General features: G+C 46.7%; 1 protein-coding gene across 1 annotated transcript; it reads right to left on the bottom strand.

The window, feature by feature from the left end:
- Positions 1 to 1001: 1001 nt before the first annotated feature.
- On the bottom strand, positions 1002 to 19054 carry LOC127570701 (fucolectin-like). Its single transcript, XM_052016487.1, has 4 exons — positions 18889 to 19054; positions 4425 to 4704; positions 3583 to 3755; positions 1002 to 1307 (listed from the first exon to the last, which is right to left on the bottom strand). Exons 1-3 carry the CDS (start codon positions 18953 to 18955, stop codon positions 3596 to 3598), a joined length of 507 nt encoding a protein of 168 aa, XP_051872447.1. The 5' UTR covers positions 18956 to 19054; the 3' UTR covers positions 1002 to 1307; positions 3583 to 3595.
- Positions 19055 to 19428: the final 374 nt, after the last annotated feature.

The following is a 19428-nucleotide window of genomic DNA, read 5'->3' as shown; positions in this document are numbered from 1 at the left end:
TTGTACCACTTCCTCTGGCAGCTCGTTCCATTTACCCCCCACCCTCTGGTTGAAGACGTTGCCCCTTAGGTCCCTTTTAAATCCTTCACCTCTGACCGTAGAAGTGTGCCCCCTAGGTTTTAGTTCCTCTTCCCTGGGGGAAGAAATTATGTGCGTCAACTTATCTATTGCCCTCACGATTTTATACACCTCTACCTATCGTCAGCCCTCCGTCTCCTACACTCCAAGGAATAAAGTCCTTGCCCGGCCAACCTCTCGCAATAACTCAGGCCCTCGATTCTCGGTAATATTCTCCTGGTCGAATATCCTGAAACCTTGGCTCTGTTTCTCTGCCCACGGATCAGTCTGACCTGCTGAGTCTTTCCTGCATTTTCTGGCTTTATTTTAGATTTCCAGCATCTGCGGTTTTTTGATTTTCCCCAGTGCATCTCATGTGCTTCAGTGAGATCGCCCCTCATTCCCCTCAACTCCAGGGATACAGATCTCTAGCTCTTTTACTCAGCTGTGACAGGACGGTCCGCTCGCCCAGTGAATCTCCCTTGGACTGTCTCCAATGTCAGATTATCCTCTGTTAAATAGGGGTTCAGAAGGGTGTGCAATACCCCAGGTGTGGCATCTCCAACACCGTGTACAGCTGGGACATTACCGCCCTATCACCGAACTTCGACTCTCCTGCAACAGAGGCCGATCCGCCCATCTCCCTTCCCCACCATTTGCTGCATCTGTCGACGTGTTGCGATCGGTGCACAAGAACAGACGGACTCGGGACGGGAGGGGGGGTGTTTGCAGAAGCTGTTGCGCTGATTTATTCAGACAGAAAAGGCACAGATTGGGGATTACACACACGCTCAAAGTGAGGGAAGCTCGGCACAGGCAGTGGATCGTGACCCGGACACCGGCCCGTCACACGGCTCCCAACGAGGCTGCCCCGCGGATGTAGGACTGATCCCGGCCGGGACGGAGCGGGGGTTTTACAGTCCAGCGCCGTTCCCAGTGGAAAGGTGCGTGACAGGCAGTGGTGGGGCAGAGGACGCTCCCTCTGTCCCGACAGTGTGTCCCAGGCGCTGAGTGGTGTCCGCTCCCTGGTCTCTCCCGGTCTCTCCCCCACCACCACCCGCTGTCCTTCGTTCTGGGCAATGCTGCAGAATCTCTGAAAGGCCGGCTCGCTGTGAAAAGTGCTGCTTGAAGCAGGGTTGGACCGGGATGGTCCGGGATACGGAGGTCTGTTCTCCATCTGGATCGGTTGCAAAAGCCGGAAGCACGAAGCGGAGATTGCCAGTTCGCGCCCAGTGTCCGTCTCAGAGAACCTGCAAAACATGCCAGAGTGATGCTTGGATCTGTGACCTCATCAGTGAGACCAAGTACAGACTGGGCGACCGCTTTACCGAGCGCATCTTCTGTCCACAGTGGCCATCTGGAGCTCTCGGTTACAACTCCCCTCCCCACTCCCACCGGAACCCAGCATCTGAAGCCTCCTTTGTTTCAGTTTGCCCCACCCTGAATCCCTGAAAGGCAGGCTTGCTGTGAAAAGTGCTGCTTGAAGCGGGGTGGGACCGGGATGGTCCGGGATACGGATTTGTATCCGTTCTCTGTCTGGATCGGCTGCACAAGCCGGAAGCACAGGAACATTCTAGAAGGAAAGACACGGTTAATGGTGGGACTGCTCCTGCAACACTGTGTGAATGCCAGTTGGGGAGGGGGTGGGGAGGTGGGAGTGGAGGTTGTTGACCGCAGTCCCGAGCGCCAGGACGCCTCCGCACTTGGGATGCCAGCGGTGCGGCGGGACAGACCCTGCTCGGTTGTTCTGAAGGAGGTGTCCACGAGCTGTTGATGTGGTCGCTGGGAGGGGGTGGGGGGGGGGGTACCCGGGCTTTAACCAGTCCCCTGGGCGGTGACCCACCCAGCCCGCCTCCCCCGGGTGAACGCGGTGGAACTTGCACCGCGCTGTCTCTGCAGCTGCTGCCTCGGACTCTCCGCCGTCACCACGGCTGGGCTGGGACTCCCAGCGGGAGAGACCCGGGACAAGAGGAACTCGGGATGGGGGGCGGGGGGGGGGGAAGGAGAGGGAGTCGTCTGTTGTGGGGAAGGTGCCTGTGGTGGGAGGAGGGCGGCCAGGAACACACAGGAAAGGGTGCACCATTTTACATGCGCCGCTGCACCCCCCTCCCCCACCCTCAGCTCCAGAGACCCGGGTTCGATCCCGACCTCGGGCACTGTCTGTGTGGAGTTTTCACGTTCTCCCTGTGACCGCGTGGGTTTCTCCCGGGGGCTCCCGTTTCCTCCCACATCCCAACGACGTGCGGGTCGGTGGGTTGATTGGCCGTGAGATGGTCGGTGTGTACACGGCGGGGTGAAGGGCCTGATTCACTGTGAGTCCGGACACGGCAGGTCTGGGACTGTTCTGTCGGCTAACAGCCCATAGGGAGGAAGGACACGTCAGTGGCAAGCACGGTAGTGCAGCGGTTAGCGTAACAAAGCCTGTGGGGAAGGTGGGCTCAGAAGAGATCTGCCCCGGGAAATGGGACCCAATGTGTGGCAGGCAGGCGGTCAGTGACAATGGGAGGCCTTTCTGGTGCAGTCATTTCGGCTGTGGTCTGGGGACGCTCCCATCGGGGAGAAGCGGAAGGAAATTACAGAGGAGCTCCCCGGATCCAAAGGGATAGAATCGAGAAAGCGGAGAGAGGCCGCTTGTTAGCACAGGGGAGATCCAGCAGGGAGGGGAGGGTGGAGGGGGTGGAGGGAGGGAGTAGGGAGAGAGAGGTGGAGGGAGGAGGGAGGTGGAGGTGGGGGAGGGTAGAGGGAGGGAGAGGGGGAGGGAGGTGGGGGGAGGCAAAGGGTGAGGGTGAAGAAAGTCTGGCAGCGACCATAGGAAGGAATCCCGAATGTCCTGCGGGACGTGAAGAGGAAAAGGGCTGGAAGAGGAGAGATGGAGCCAGGGAGAGGAAGGGAAATCTACTGCTGGAGACAGGGCGGGGGGGGGGGGGTGGTGGTGTGTGGCGGAGGTGCTGAAGGTGGACTTTACATCGTCAAGGGAGAAGATGCTGCAGGAGTCTCAGAGGAGGAAGGTGTTGTCGGGATTCTCAGTGAGGTAAAATTGATAAAGAGAGCGGCCTGGAAAGGCTGGTCCCACCTCCAGTGGATAAAACTCCAGGACCAGGTGGGATTCATCCCAGGTTGCTGAGGGAAGCAAGAGGGGACTTGCAGAAGCCCGGACATAATCTCTCAGACATCGGTAGGTCTGGGGTGGTGACCCAGGGCTGGAAAAATGCAAGAGGTGTCCGGGGAAACCCTGCAACTACCGACCTGTCTGTTTAGCTTCAGTGACGGAGAAAGTTCTAGTAATCCGTGGCAGAATCGTTGTCACCAGGACAAACGTGGGTTGTCGTAGAAAGCCGGTGTGTGTTCATGAAGGAGGAATCATGCTTGACCAAGGCCGTGGAGCTTCTGTTGATGAAGTAGCATCCAAATCTCCCAAAAGGCATTTGGAGGGTGGGGGACGGAGGGGAAGGAGGGTAGGAAGTGTAGGGTAGGTGGGAGCGGAGGGGTGGTGTGAGTGTGGTGACTGTAGTGAGCAGTACTCACGTCGGGAGCCGGATCAGTGGGGTTCGTGCACTCCGAACGCCTCCACCTCACACAGCGTGAGGGAACCCCGACACGTCGGCAGATAGATGTTCAGGTAGCGACCGTGGACGCCGGCGGGCTCACAGTAAAAGTTGGCAGTCTGTCCCGCGGGGATGTGGGTGATCTTTGCACAGCTGAGGGAGAGAGAGAGAGAGAGTATGAAGGCTGTGGGCTCCGTCGATGAATTGGCTACGCCGCCGGGGTAGAGGACACGGGACCTCCGGAAGCAGGGCAGACTCCACAGACTACACGGTGTCCTGAACTCAGCCACTGGACTGTCCGTCTCCCCCGCAGCCCCCTCCCATTCCAGGGACCCCCCCCCCCCCCCCCGAAGGGTTTATGTGAGTCCCACAGCACGGACACAGGCCCTTCGGCCCAACTCGTCCATGCCGACTGTGTTGCCCCCCCGAGCCAGTCCCACCCGCTCGTGTTTGGCCCATATCCCTCTAAACCTTTCCTATCCATGGACCTGGCCAAATGTATTTTAAATGTTGTTAACGTCCCTGCCTCACCCACTTCCTCTGGCAGCTCGTTCCAGATACTGACCACCCTCTGGGTGAAGAAGTTGCCCCTCAGGTCATCTTTAAATCTCTCCCCTCTCACCTTAAACCCATGCTAGACTCTCCTCCCCTGGGACCACCCACCTTATCCACGCCACTCGTGGTTTTACAAACCTCTACAGGGTCACCTTCAGGGGAAACGGTGCCAGGCTCCCGGACATCCAGTGTGTGTGGTAGGGTGGGCTGTGGGTGCGGGAGGTGCGGGGGTGTTGGGCCTGGGACGGACGGGCTCCCCTCACTCACAGGGTGTTGCTGTTGCCGTTGTTCTCCAGCGAGTCTCCGATCCGGATCTCGGCTCCTTTCAGTCTCTTGGCCATCCGGTTCGCGCTGGTGATGCTGACCACGTAGATGCGGTAGTGTTTCTGCAGATCCACTCTCCACCACGGGCGTGACTGCCGTCTGGTGCGGCTGCAGGACGAGTGCCGGAATCGGCTGTCGTGGTTTCCATCGATGGCGTTATCTGCGTCTCCGTAATGTGCATAGGTGGTGGACTGGGTCGCCCGAACTCCCGCGATCACATTCTCTGTGGCAGAAACCTCGGGGTCAACCACGGGGCAGGCAGGAGCAGCCAGCTCACAACGTATGGGCGTCTGGACACCAATCCCTCAGTCTGGACACTTAGGAAACAGGAGCCGGAGGCCACTCGGCCCTCAGTCCTGTCCCACCCCCTCAGGCTGATCGCCCCGTCCAGTCCCCTGTTCCCAGCTTCGCCCGCATTACCATTGAGAAACGTCTCTAGTCACTGCCTCGGTGGGAGCGGATTCCACAGGGTCACCGCCCCAGGGCGAAGACGTTTCTCCCGATCGAGCGGCAGCCCCATATCCCGAGGACGGGATCTGGCACCTCCCGCACCCACAGCCCAGCCCATCACACAGACTGGATGTCCAGGAGGCTGGCACTGTTTCCCAGCAGAACATCCTCCCTGCACCCGCTCTGCCTGGTGCTGTTGGAATTCGGCAGGTTTCCGGGAGACGCCCTCTGGATCTTCTCAGCTCCAGTGGCTCAGACATCAGTGCCGCCGTCCCGGGGAGCAGCGAACCTTGGTGCTTCTGTTACGGACTCAGTGAAAGTCCCTTTAAGATAGAGAGTGTGTGTGTATGTGTGTGTGGGGCGTGCTTACGTCAATAGAAGATAAAGGACGTAATGACGTTGTTGAAGGAGTCAGAAGAAGAAGAAGAAAGAGAGAGAGAGGGAAGGGAGAGAGACACCAGCCTGCTTGTTTTCTCTATCGATGGATGAGAAACAATAACTGTGTTTGCCACTGAAATCCATGTATGGAAGTTGGAAGTAATCCGGTGGAGTTCACTTTGTTGCTGACCTGTAGAAGGAAACAGATATTTGTGTGTGGACGACCACGGTTCGGATGCTTTCGGGGTGAGGAAGTCACTACCGAGTAAACACTGAAGTGTCGTTTGGGTTCCATCGTGGAACATTTGGATTTCGTATGTACTCTCTCTATGTTTTTCTACATCTACGTCTTATCTTCTGACAACGGTGGTTGTTGAAGAAGCCCTTGCTCATGTTTCACCTTATGGCTTGCGGAACTGAACTTTAAGAACCATTCCGGAACTGGGAGTTTTGGACTTTGTCACACCCACACACGAAGAGTTTAGTTTTGGGGTTAACGTTCGAGGTTTAACATTCTTGAATTCTAACATACTAACATTTTTACTTTTATTTTACGTATTATCATAAGTAGTGATTAATAAAATAGTTTTTAACACTAAATCATGCTCAGTGTGTTTCTTTTGTTGCTGGTTCGTGACAAAATTGGGGGCTCGTCCGGGATAGTTCCCAAGGTTAACGAGATTCGTCCAGGATCCAATCCAAAGATTTTTGAGGGAGGTCTGATAAATTCTTTTTAATTGGCTTGTGTGTGTGGAAACCAGCAGCAATGGATATTAAGGCATTTTTGGAGTCACCAACCCAAAAGGGATTGGAGGTGGCGAAAAAGGATGATCTGATAAAGATTGCTACAAGGCTAAACCTTACAGAAGTAAAGCAGTCTATGAGAAAGGCAGATATTCAGAGACTGATAGCTGGCCATTATGTGGAAAAGAAGGTGTTTGAGAAGGAAGTGTTAAAACAGTTTCCTGGCAGTGAAATAGCAATTTCTGAGGCACAGGTGCAGCTGGCAAAGATAGAGGCTGAACGAGAACAAACCCAGTTAAAGATAGAGGCTGAACGAGAACAAAAGAAATTAGAAGCTGAACGAGAGCAAAAGAGATTAGAGGCCGAACAAGAGGAAAAGAGATTAGAGGCCGAACAAAAGAAATTAGAGACTGAACAAAAGCTAACTCAGATGAAGATAGAGGCTGATCTAGCAATGAAGCAGATGGAATTGAAGAGGATGGAGCTGGATAGTGAGGAGAAGGAGAAACAGAGGCAGAATGAGTTACAAATGAAGCGTAGGAGTTTGGAATCTGATTCTGAAGATGGTTTTTCAGCCAGCAGGGAGGTTCGATTAGTCCCTCCTTTTGAGGAAGATCAGGTTGATCAGTATTTCCAACATTTTGAAAAGGTTGCTGTGAGTTCAAACTGGCCAAGGAAAGGATGGGCTCTTATGGTACAGAGTGTGATTAAAGGTAAAGCTCAAAAAGCTTATTCTGCTTGTCTGCTGAGGATGCAGCTGATTATACCAAGGTAAAACAAGCTATTTTGAAGGCCTATGAATTGGTCCCTGAGGCTTATAGACAAAAATTCAGAGACTTGAGGAAATCTGCAGATCAGACTTATATGGAATTTGCCAATGGAAAGAGAATGTGTTTTGAACGATGGTGCCTGGCTAAAAATGTAGATGGGGATTATGATAAATTGACAGAATTGATACTAGTGGAAGACTTTAAAAGATGTGTTCCAGCTGAATTAACAACATATTTAAATGAAAAGGCAGTGGAAACTTTACAAGAAACTGCTAGGTTGGCAGATGATTATGCTTTAACCCATAAATCCAAATGGGGACAACCTAAAACCTTTCAAAAGAGTTACAAAGACAATCCAGGTAAACCAGAGATTAAATTGGGAGGTAATCAAAAAGGAAAGGATGAAAAGAAGCCAGGGCTGGAGAAACCTGTTGAGCGTACTTGTTATTACTGTAAGAAACCTGGCCATGTGATATCTAATTGTGCCCTTTTGAAGAAAAAGAAGGAAGCTGTGCCCAATGCTTGCTTTCAGGCAATTAAAAATCAAAAAGGTTTAGGAGATGCTGTTAAAGATCAGTCCTTGCAAGAGGGAAAAGCGGAAAAGTTGGAGGAGGTGAGAAAAGAATTCCGTTCGTATGTATCGGAGGGTTTTGTTTCACTGAATGATGAGTCACCCCAGGTGCCAGTGAAAATTCTTAGAGATACTGGGGCTAGTCAATCTCTCTTGCTGGACAGTGTTTTAAATTTTGGTGAAGAAAGTGACACTGGTGAGGTAAATCTAGTACGAGGCGTTACAGGTGAGACCATGTCTGTCCCTTTTCACAGGATGATTTTAAAGTCAAAGTTCGTAGAAGGACCAGTCGAGATAGGGACAAGACCTAGTTTGCCAGTGGAAGGAGTTTCTTTGTTATTGGGAAATGACCTTGCAAATGGAGAAAGTGATCCTGTGGTACGGTTAACAACCAAACCAAGGATTGATGAGTCTGAGAATGATCCAGATGTTTACCCATCATGTGCGGTGACTCGAGCTAGAGCTAGAGAATTAGCCAAGACAGACAGTCCGGTGCAGTCTGATGTGGTTCCTTGTGACAGTCCTAAACAGGAAGAAAATTATGATGCCTTATCTGAGACTTTTCTGTCTTCGCTGGAGGATCAACATCCTTATAGTGAGCCTGAATTTAAAGATTTGTCTTTGTCGAGGAAGGATTTTATGGTGGAACAGACAAAGGACCCTGAGTTGACAGAATTGAAAGAAAAAGCTCTCTCATGTGAGGAGATTGAGAAAGTGCCAACTGGATACTATGTCAAAAATGGAGTGTTAATGAGGAAATGGAGACCTCCTCATGTTCCTGTTACTGAGGAATGGGAAGTTATTCATCAGGTTGTTGTTCCAAAAGTTTATAGGGATGAAATTTTAAACCTGGCCCATAGTATGCCTTTGGGTGGTCATTTTGGTGTGAATAAAACTGTAGGGAAGATCTTGAAACAATTCTATTGGCCTGGTTTGAGAAAAGATGTGGTGATGTTTTGTCGAACCTGCCACACATGTCAGATGGTGGGTAAACCAAATCAAAAACCCCCTGTGGCTCCATTGAAACCAATTCCTGCTTTTGGTGAACCCTTTTCGAAGGTGATTGTGGACTGTGTTGGCCCCTTACCAAAGTCTAAGACTGGAAATCAGTATTTGTTAACCATCATGTGTACCACTTCTAGATTTCCAGAGGCAATACCCCTTAGAAATATTAAGGCCAAGACGGTGTCAAAGGCTCTTGTAAAATTTTTTACCTTGTTTGGTTTGCCAAAAGAAATCCAATCTGATCAAGGTAGTAATTTTATGTCAAAAATTTTTCAACAAATAGTCTATGAGCTGGGAGCAAAGCAGATTGTATCATCTGCATATCACCCAGAATCTCAAGGAGCTCTGGAGAGATTTCATTCTACTCTCAAAAATATGCTGAAGACTTATTGCTTTGAAAACACCAAGGATTGGGACGAAGGTATCCATTTACTTTTGTTTGCCGTTAGAGAATCAATCCAGGAGTCAATAGGATTTAGTCCGTTTGAGCTTGTATTTGGACATAGGGTGAGAGGACCTTTGGAGTTGTTGAGAGAGCAATGGGTTAATGAGGAAGTGCACTTGAGTCTGTTGGACTATGTCCAAAAATTTAAAACTCGGTTGGAGAGAGTCTGCCAGCTAGCGAGAGAGAATTTGAAAACCAGCCAGATAAGAATGAAGGCATATTTTGATAGACGTGCTCGGCCTAGGACATTTGCAGTGGGGCAAAAGGTGTTGGTATTTTTCCCTAGCCAAAATAATCCCTTGCAATCTCGTTTTTCTGGACCCTATGTTATTGAATCTCGAGTGACTGATCTAACATATATAATCAAAACACCAGATAGACGCAAGAAAACACAACTCTGTCATGTAAACATGCTAAAACCTTATTATGAGAGGGATTCAGTTGTGGCCTTGGTGGATGATGTAAAGGTTGTTTCTAGAATGCCTGATGTTGATGTTGAGGAAGGCCAATTTAGACCAAATATTGTTCCATCAAAACTAAAAAACCAAAATATCATGGAGAACCTTGAAACGAAGTTGGACCATTTACAAGTTTCACAAAAACAACAGATGAGAGAATTAATTTTAAAATTTAAAAATCTGTTCCCAGATGTTCCAAACAGAACATCGATAATTACCCATGATGTTGATGTTGGGGATGCAAAACCAATCAAACAACACCCATATCGAATGAATGTGGAAAAAAGTAAACTTGTTGATCAGGAACTAAAATACATGTTGGAAAATGATATTATTAGACATTCTACTTCAAATTGGAGTTCGCCCTGTGTTATTGTACCTAAGCCTGATGGAACTGTTAGATTTTGCACAGATTACAGGAAAGTGAATGCTGTAACAAAGTCAGATACTTACCCTATTCCTAGGGTGGATGATTGCATAGACAGAGTGGGAAAGGCAAAATTTCTTACAAAGATTGACCTATTAAAAGGGTACTGGTGTGTTCCATTAACAGATAGAGGAAGGGAGATTTCAGCCTTTGTAACCCCTTCTGGATTGTATGAATACAATGTTTTGCCATTTGGAATGAAAAATGCTCCGGCAACATTTCAAAGAATGATTAATTCAGTGATTCATGGGTTAAAACATACAGATGCCTACATTGACGACTTAGTGACTGGGAATGATACATGGGAGGATCACATCTCTGCGTTAGAAAGGTTGTTTGAAAGACTTTCCAAGGCTAACCTTACAGTTAACTTGGCTAAAAGTGAATTTGGCCATGCCACTGTGACGTATCTTGGTTATGTTGTAGGTCAAGGCAAGCAAGCTCCTGTTCAGGCAAAAGTTCAAGCAATATCTGAGTTCCCTATTCCCACAGGTACGAGGACTGTTAAAAGATTTTTGGGAATGGTTGGATATTATCGAAAATTTTGTAAAAGTTTTGCTGATATTGCTCTTCCCCTAACTAATCTTCTGAAGAAGGGAGTAAAGTTTGTTTGGACAGATTCTTGTCAAGAAGCATTTGAGAAGCTGAAAGCCATTTTATGCTACCATCCTGTGCTCAAAACACCTGACTTTGAAAAGCCATTTTCATTAGCAGTAGATGCCAGTGATGAAGCTGCAGGAGCTGTGTTGTTGCAGAAGGGTGACCTTGATGATATTGACCATCCTGTAGCTTACTTTTCAAAGAAATTTAATGAGCATCAAAAGAATTATTCCACCATAGAGAAAGAATTACTGTCGCTTGTTTTAGCCTTGCAACATTTCAGTGTATATGTTTGCACCGCTCAGAAACCATTGACTGTATATACAGATCATAACCCATTGGTGTTTCTGAGCCGAGTCAAAAACAAGAACAGAAGGCTGTTAAACTGGAGTTTAATTTTGCAAGAGTTTGATCTCATGATAACTCACATTAAAGGCAAAGATAATGTGATTGCTGATTGTCTTTCTCGATGTTAAATGTGAAACATGTATCTGTACTAATCTGATAGTCTGTAGTTGTGTAGCATGATAATTATTAACATTACTAACTGTATGCGCGGTTAAAATTTTCTTGGGAAAATTTTTTTTTAGGTGGGAGGTGTTACGGACTCAGTGAAAGTCCCTTTAAGATAGAGAGTGTGTGTGTATGTGTGTGTGGGGCGTGCTTACGTCAATAGAAGATAAAGGACGTAATGACGTTGTTGAAGGAGTCAGAAGAAGAAGAAGAAGGAGAGAGAGAGAGAAGGGAGAGAGACACCAGCCTGCTTGTTTTCTCTATCGATGGATGAGAAACAATAACTGTGTTTGCCACTGAAATCCATGTATGGAAGTTGGAAGTAATCCGGTGGAGTTCACTTTGTTGCTGACCTGTAGAAGGAAACAGGTATTTGTGTGTGGACGACCACGGTTCGGATGCTTTTCGGTTTTGAGGAAGTCACTACCGAGTAAACACTGAAGTGTCGTTTGGGTTCCATCATGGAACATTTGGATTTCGTATGTACTCTCTCTATGTTTCTCTACGTCTACGTCTTATCTTCAGACAACGGTGGTTGTTGAAGAAGCCCTTGCTCATGTTTCACCTTATGGCTTGCGGAACTGAACTTTAAGAACCATTCAGGAACTGGGAGTTTTGGACTTTGTCACACACACACACAAAGAGTTTAGTTTTGGGGTTAACGTTTGAGGTTTAACATTCTTGAATTCTAACATACTAACATTTTTACTTTTATTTTACGTATTATCATAAGTAGTGATTAATAAAATAGTTTTTAACACTAAATCATGCTCAGTGTGTTTCTTTTGTTGCTGGTTCGTGACACTTCTCCCTCCGTCCATGAGCACAACATTTCCCTCAGACACAACGCACTCCCCCCCAGCTGGTCTCACCAAGGCCCCGTGCGGGAGCAGCCAGACCTCCTGGGTCCCTCGCTTCCCTTCACCACTGAAGCCATGCTCCCTCCCTCACATACAACCCTTGCTGCAGTAACTGTGAGCAAGGACACCCCAGGTTACTCCACCCCTTTCCCCAGCGAATCACCAGCCACAAAACAAACTGTCGATCTGTCTCCTCCGTCCTGTGCTGCATCTGCCCACTCGCCCGGCCTTTCTGCACCCTCCCCGCAGCTCCCACTGCCCGCATTCTCCGCACCTTAGTGCCGTCTGCGAGATGTTGCATTCAGTTTCCTCGAACTGATCACCGATAGAACACAGATCATAGAACACACATATAACATAGAACACAGAACAGAACAGCACAGGAACAGGCCCTTCGGCCCAACATCTTGTGCCGAACCAATGAAACTACTAATTGAACACCTAACTAAACTAATCCCTTCTGCCTGCACATGAACCATCTCCCTCCATTCTCTGCACATTCATGTGCCTACCTAAGAGCCTCTTAAATGCCTCTGTTGTATCTGCCTCCACCCCCACCCCGGCAGCACATTCCAGGCACCCACCACTCTCTGTGTAAACAAACTTGCCCCACACATCCCCTTTGAACTTTCCCCCTCTCACCTGAAATGCATGTCCTCTGGTATTGGACATTTCAACTCTGGGAGAAAGATACCGGCTGTTTACTCTATCTCTGCCTCTCATAATCTTATAAACCTCTATCACGTCTCCCCTCAGCCTCCGCTGCTCCAGAGAAAACAACCCAAGTTTGTCCAACCTCTCCTTATAGCTCATGCCCTCTAATCCAGGCAGCGTCCTGGCAAACCTCTTCTGCACCCTCTCCAAAACCTCCACATCCTTCCTGTAATGGGGCGACCAGAATTGAATGCGATACTTCAGATGCGGCCTAACCAGAGTTTCATAAAGCTGCAACATAACTTCCTGACTCTTGAACTCAATGCCTCGACTAATAAAGGCAAGCATGCCATATGCCCTCTTCACCACCCTGTCAACCCGTGCAGCCACTTTCAGGGAGCTATGGACTTGAACCCCAGGATCCCTCTGTACATCAACACTGTTAAGGGTCCTGCCATTAACTGTGTAGTGTACCTTTACGTTTGATCTCCCAAAGTGCAACACCTCACATTTGGCCGGATTAAACTCCATCTGCCATTCCTCTGCCCATATCCGCAGCTGGTCTACATCCCTCTTTATCCTTGGACAGTCTTCTACACCACCCATACATGCTCTTCATTTTTCTTCTTGACTAAATTCACCACTTCTCTTGACCTCCAAGGTTCCCTCACCCTGCCATCCTTGTCCTTCCTTCTTACTGGAACATCCCTGTCCTGTACTCTGTGCTGTTGGTCTTTAAACACCCTCTTAACATGTGACATGTGGACTTACCCAAAATCAGCTGTTCCCAATTAACTCTCTCTAGTTCTTGCCTAATACTCTGATAACTTGCCCTGCTCCAATTTAATACTCTACTGCAAGGTCCATACTTATCCTTTTCTATAGCTGTCTTAAAACGTAAGGAGTTGTGGTCACTGTTCCCCAACTGTTCTCCCACTGAAAGGTCGGTCTCCTGGCCAGGCTCGTTACCCGACACCAGGTCCAGTACGGCCCCTCCTCTCGTTGGACTATCTGCAAATTGATTGAAGAAACCCTCCTAGATGCAGATAACAAGTTCTGCCCCATCTAAGCCTCTTGCACTAAGGAGGTCCCAGTCTATATTGGGGAAGTTGACAACAGCCCTGTTGTTCTTACACCTTTCCTAATCTGCCTGCACATCTGTTCCTCAATGTCCCAGTGGCTATTGGGGGCGGGGGGAATCTGTAGTATAATCCCAGAGAGATTGCACCTTTCATCTTTTTGAGTTCTACCCATATAGACTCAGTGGACAAGCCCTCCATTATGTCCCCTCTGAGTGCAGCTGGGATATTGTCCCTGATTCATAGTGCAACTTCTCCCTACCCCCCCCCCCCCCCGACCCTTCTACCTCCCTCTCTATCTTTTCTAAAACACTGAAACCCTGGATCATTAAGCATCCATTCCTGTCCCTCTCAACCAAGTCTCTGTAATGGCCAGAACCTCATAGCTCCATGCTCTAAGTTCATCATGCTTGCCCTTAATGCTCTGAGCATTAAAATTTACCATGATAGATAACATCAACAGCCCAAGCACAGATACACGTGGACCCACAAGCTGTCATCTGATAACTGGCGAAAGGAACATTTGTTTCCTCTGCTTCCAGACTGTCAACTGATTCACAAACTGTGTCAGTACACAGTCCGGTCTACGTCAGTACACAGTCCCCATGGTGTGTCAGGACACAGTCCGCAGTCTGCGTCAGGACACAGTCCACAGTGTGAGGCAGTTCCAGGAGGTTAGTACAGCATGATTCCCTGTCATAAACCCACATGGATCTCCAGTCCTGTTACTGTTCTCCCAGTCATCTCCGATTGCAGCTTGGGTCGGTTTCCTGCATTTCCCCCACAGCTGCCGATCCACCAACCGACCGGCTCTGCCTGTTCTTCTTCTCCATCCATTAAGTACTTGGGTTACAGTTGCCCCTCTCCAGTCTGCAGGATCTGCTGCAGGGTCAGAAGAATTTAGGAAGGAAATGTGGAGTATTGTGTGCAGTTCTGGTCGCCCCATTACAGGAAGGATGTGGGGGCTTTGGAGAGGGTGCAGGAGAGGTTTACCAGGATGCTGCCTGGATTAGAGGGTACGGGTACAGACATCATTGGCTGGGGGGGCCTGTTCCTGTGCTGTACTGAGTTCTGTGGAAGATGAGCACAATGCATCCATCATTTCAAGGTAGATCACCAGGTCAGAGAGCCATCAAGTGATAGAGCACAGAAACAGGCCCTTTGGCCCACTGAGTCTGTGCCAGCAGACCCTGGGGATCAGATTCCTCTCCGCCATTCCTTCACTCCCACTGACTTGCTCTGGTTGCTCCCTCTCACCAGACACTTGGTTCCCAAATATCTCTGGGAAGTTACCTGCACCCTGCTTTGGGAAGATGGAATCATGGTGTAATTATCCCACTGTTTCTCTGTTCCCAATTATAATGTCCCTGGTTTCAGAGTGTTGGGGACCAACATTTGCCTTCACTAACAATATTCTTCGCATAATTTACAGGGGACAAAAGTACAAACATGTAGTCCTTGTTCACTGCAGAGCTCAGTCTCAGACTCCACCACCCCCCTCCCCCCACCACATTTGTCCTCATCTGCTGAATTCTAAATCCCCCCCCCCACCCCCGCTGATTTTTCTGGCAAATTTATTGGCCTCCTCTTTGCAGCTAATCATGTCCCTCACTTCCTTCACGGGGCAACAGTTGAGCATCGTTCCTGAGTTATTTTTGTGCTGACTGGAATGAATAATTACTGGAATTCATATCTACCCTCTGCAAAATGTTACCCTTGGCCTCCCTTCAAAGTGAAGGTCCCCAGTCCATCAAAGTCAATTCATGTCCCAGACCTTCGTCTTTTCACTGACCCCTCACCCCCACCCCCCCCACACCCCGTCCAACCCTTTCACTCACTCACACGTGGAGACAAACGCTCTCTTTCTCCTTCTCGCTCTCTTAACTTTCACTATCTCTCTCTAACTCTCTAACTCTCTCTCTTTCTCTCTCTGTGCTGGACAGAATGATATGTAGCTGGGTGCCTGGAACGGGCTGCCAGGGGAGTCAGTGGAAACAGATATGACAGTGGTGTTTAAGAGGTGTTTAGGCAGACATGAAGAGGCGGGGGGTGGAGGGATATGTACCACGTGCAGGCAGGTGGGGTAAGTAAGACTGGTACCATGGCCGACACAGACACAGTGGGCAGAAGGGCCTGTTGCTGTGCTGTACTGTTATATGTTCTCTGATCCATGACAGGCTGCTGGTCTGTGTCTCGCCGCACTGACCCAGGCTACACCGATGATCCGCGTCATGGGAAGGAAGTGCACACAGGTCCATCAGCTCTCTGCCAATGCATCACCACGTTTGAGGAGTGGGAACAAGCACAGAACAATACAGCAGGGGACAGGCCATTCGGCCCACCATATTGTGCCAATCTTGATGCCAATTTATACTAAATGTCCTCCTCCTGTGTATCTTCTTTTCAATCTTTTTATTAGTTTCCAAATGAATACAGATTAATATGTAACATCAGTGATTGTACTTGTAATACAGAGAGATCAGGAGAACAATCATGGCATGGATAATCATTAAAAAAATAAAAAATAAAAAAATGTTTAGATCTCACGATCTCAGTAGATGAATATAATATAAAAGAAAAGAAAGAAAAAGATTTATTGTATATATAAAAGAAAAAAATCCCCAAATCAATAAAAAAATTGTAAATAATATAACAAACTAAACTATAAAGAAAATTTCAAAAAAAAGAAAAAAAAACTGGAATGAAATTTCTCAATAAAAACAGAGCAATATTATGTCGTCAACTCTATTCCTTTAAATTGAAAAGTTATTGAAAGGGGATCTACATCATGTGAAAATATTGAATAAACGGACTCCAAATATCTTCAAATTTAAGCGAAGGATTGACAGTACCACTCCTAATTTTTTCCAAATTTAAACATGATATAGTTTGAGAGAACCATTGAAAAGTAGTCAGGGGTATTGGATCCTTCCATTTAAGCAAAATGGATCGTTTGGCCATTAAGGTAACAAAGACAATCATACGGTTAGCGGAGGCAGATAGATGGTCAGACTCCATCCTTGGTAATCCAAAAATTGCAGTGATAGGGTGAGGCTGTAAATCAATATTCAATACAGTTGAGATAATGCTAAAAATGTCTTTCCAATATTTTTCCAAAAGAGGACAGGACCAAAACATATGTGTCAAAGAAGCCACATTCGATTTACATCTGTCACATATAGGATTTATATGGTGATTAAAATGGGCTAGCTTATCTTTTGACATATGGGTCCTGTGAACCACCTTAAACTGTATCAAAGAGTGTCTGGCACACATTGAAGATGTATTAACTAAATGAAGAATTTTCTTCCAAGTCTCTGTAGGTAAAGATGTCTGGAGTTCACTTTCCCATTCATTCTTAATTTGTCCAGTGATCCTGGACGTATTTTCATAATTAAATCATAGATTATTGCTATCAAGCCCTTCTGATAAGGATTAAGACCTAAATTTTTTCCGTAATTTCAGTTTTATATGGTGTGGGAAAAGTGGGTATAGCAGCTTTTGAAAAATTTCTAATCTGCAAATATCGATAAAAGTGTGATCTAGGCAAATTGTATTTGTTAGACAATTGTTCAAAAGATGAAAAACAGTTATCACTAAATAGATCACGAAAACATACTATTCCCTTTTCCATATGGAAAAAGCTGAGTCAACTCTGGATGGTTGAAAGAAAAAATTAGATTGAATGGGACTTGACAAGTTAAATTTATTCAATCCAAAAAATTTACAAAATTGAAACCATATTCGTATTGTATGTTTAACTATTGGGTTAGTCATATGTTTACTTCATTTGGTAATTGCAAAAGGGAGTGCAGCTCCTAAAATAGAAACTAATGAAAATCCGTGTACTGATTGGTGCTCAAGGTATACCCATTTGGGACATTGAATTACATCTGAATCTTGTATCCAAAAAATTAAACATCTGATATTAATTGTCCAATAAAATAATCTAAAGTTAGGCAGGGCCATACCACCATCCTTTTCTAGTTTTTGTAAGTATTTCTTACTTAACCTTGGGTTTTTATTCTGCCAAATATATGGAAGAATTTCAGAATCAATAGCGTCAAAAAAAGATTTCAGGACAAAAGTTGGAATCGCTTGAAATAAATATAAAAGTTATAGTAAAATATTCATCTTAACTGCATTAATTAGGCCTACCAATGATAGAGACAGTGGGGACCATTTAGTAAATAATTGTTTAACATGGTCAATTAAAGGCAGTAAATTAACTTTAAATAAGTCCTTATGTTTCTTAGTAATTTTAACATCTAAGTACATAAAATAGTCAGTTACCAATCTAAAAGGTAATTGGCTATAAATTGGGGTTTGCATATTTAATGGAAAAAGTTCACTCTTATTAAGATTTAATCTATAGCCAGAAAAAACACTGAATTGATCTAGTGGTGATAGTACTTCAGGGATAGATTCCTCCGGATTAGAAATATAAAGTAACAGGTCATCTGCGTAAAGAGATATCTTATGAATCTTCTGTCTACGAGTAATACCACATATGTTTGAAGAATCCAGGAGTGCAATAGCCAAGGGTTCCAAAGCAATATCAAATAATAAAGGACTTAAAGGGCAACCTTGTCTAGTACCTTGAGGAAGCCTAAACAATGGGGATCTTTGATTATTAGTAAGTATTGAAGCCATAGGTGTATAATAAATCAGTTTGATTGCAGATATAAATTTAGGGCTAAAATTAAATTTTTGAAGTGTACTGAATAGATATTCCCATTCAATAACTGGTATAAAGAAGTATAAGATTCTTGAAAGGAATTATAAATTTGAACATGATCTGTCGTGTAGGTACCATCATGTTTACGAATTTTATTAATCTGACGTTTGGATAAAGTGGCTTTCAATTGGTTGGCCAATAATTTACCAGATTTGTCACCATGTATATAAAATTGAGTTCTGGTTTTAAGTAATAAATTTTCAATTGAAGATGTTAATAATAAACGGTGTTGTAATTGGAGTTCTGTTCTCTTTTTATAAAGCTCCAGATTAGGAGTATCAGAATATTTTTTGTCGATTTCTTGCTAATATACGTATTTCATTAAGTGTCCTCCTCCTGTGTATCATCCATATCCCTCCATTCCCCTCATATTCAAGCGTCTATCTGAAAGCCTCTTAAACCCCACCAAACTGCCTGCTTTCACCACTATCCCCGGTAACCCATTCCAGGCACCCACTACCCTCTGCGTAAAAACTTGCCCCTCACGTTGCCTTTAAACTTTCCCCCTCTAACCTTAAAAGCGCGTCCTCTGGTGTTTGACATTTCTACCCTGGGGAACAGATTCTGACTGTCTACTCTGTCTATGCCTTGCATTGTGTTAAAAATCTCCACCAGGTCTCCCCTCAGCCTCCAACACTCTGGAGAGAAAGACCTAAATTTGTCCAACCTTCTCTAACAGCTGATACCCTCTAATCCAGGCTTGGGAAGGTCTTACCTTGTGACTTGGTGAAGTGAAGGATCACACAGAGAGAAGCAAGCAGCAGTAGGTAACGGAACTTCATCCTGCAGGAATCCCAGAGACAGGGGATGTGATTCACACAGAGTCATAGAGTAATACAGCACGGGAACAGGCCCTTCGGCCCAACTCGTCCATGCTGACCAAGTTGTCTACCTGAGCTAGTCCCATTTGCCTGGGTATGGCCTTTATCCCTCTAAACCCTTGCTATCCATGTACCTGTCCAAGTGCTGTGACGGTACCTGCTTCTACCATTGGTGGGAAAGGGGAGCTGAGGCTGAGGTCAGGATGACCTGAGCTGTAGAATGGGGTAGCAGGTGAGGGGCAGAAGCACCGCCCCCTGCTCCAGGTTCCACCTGCAGGCCCCATGAGTCCATCACAGGTCTCCTTCCTTTGTGGGGCTGCTGTCCGCGTGTCCTGCTCTCTGAGCCTCTCTCCTCCGGAGAACTCCCTCCTTCTTTGCTACATCAGCCAAGCAGGGTGTACTGGCATCTCTTTAACTTTCTCTGCTCCAAGGAG

The sequence above is a fragment of the Pristis pectinata genome, chromosome 5 (assembly GCF_009764475.1).
Source record: "Pristis pectinata isolate sPriPec2 chromosome 5, sPriPec2.1.pri, whole genome shotgun sequence".
Lineage (NCBI taxonomy): Eukaryota > Metazoa > Chordata > Chondrichthyes > Rhinopristiformes > Pristidae > Pristis > Pristis pectinata.
This window is presented reverse-complemented; position numbering and strand designations above follow the sequence as displayed.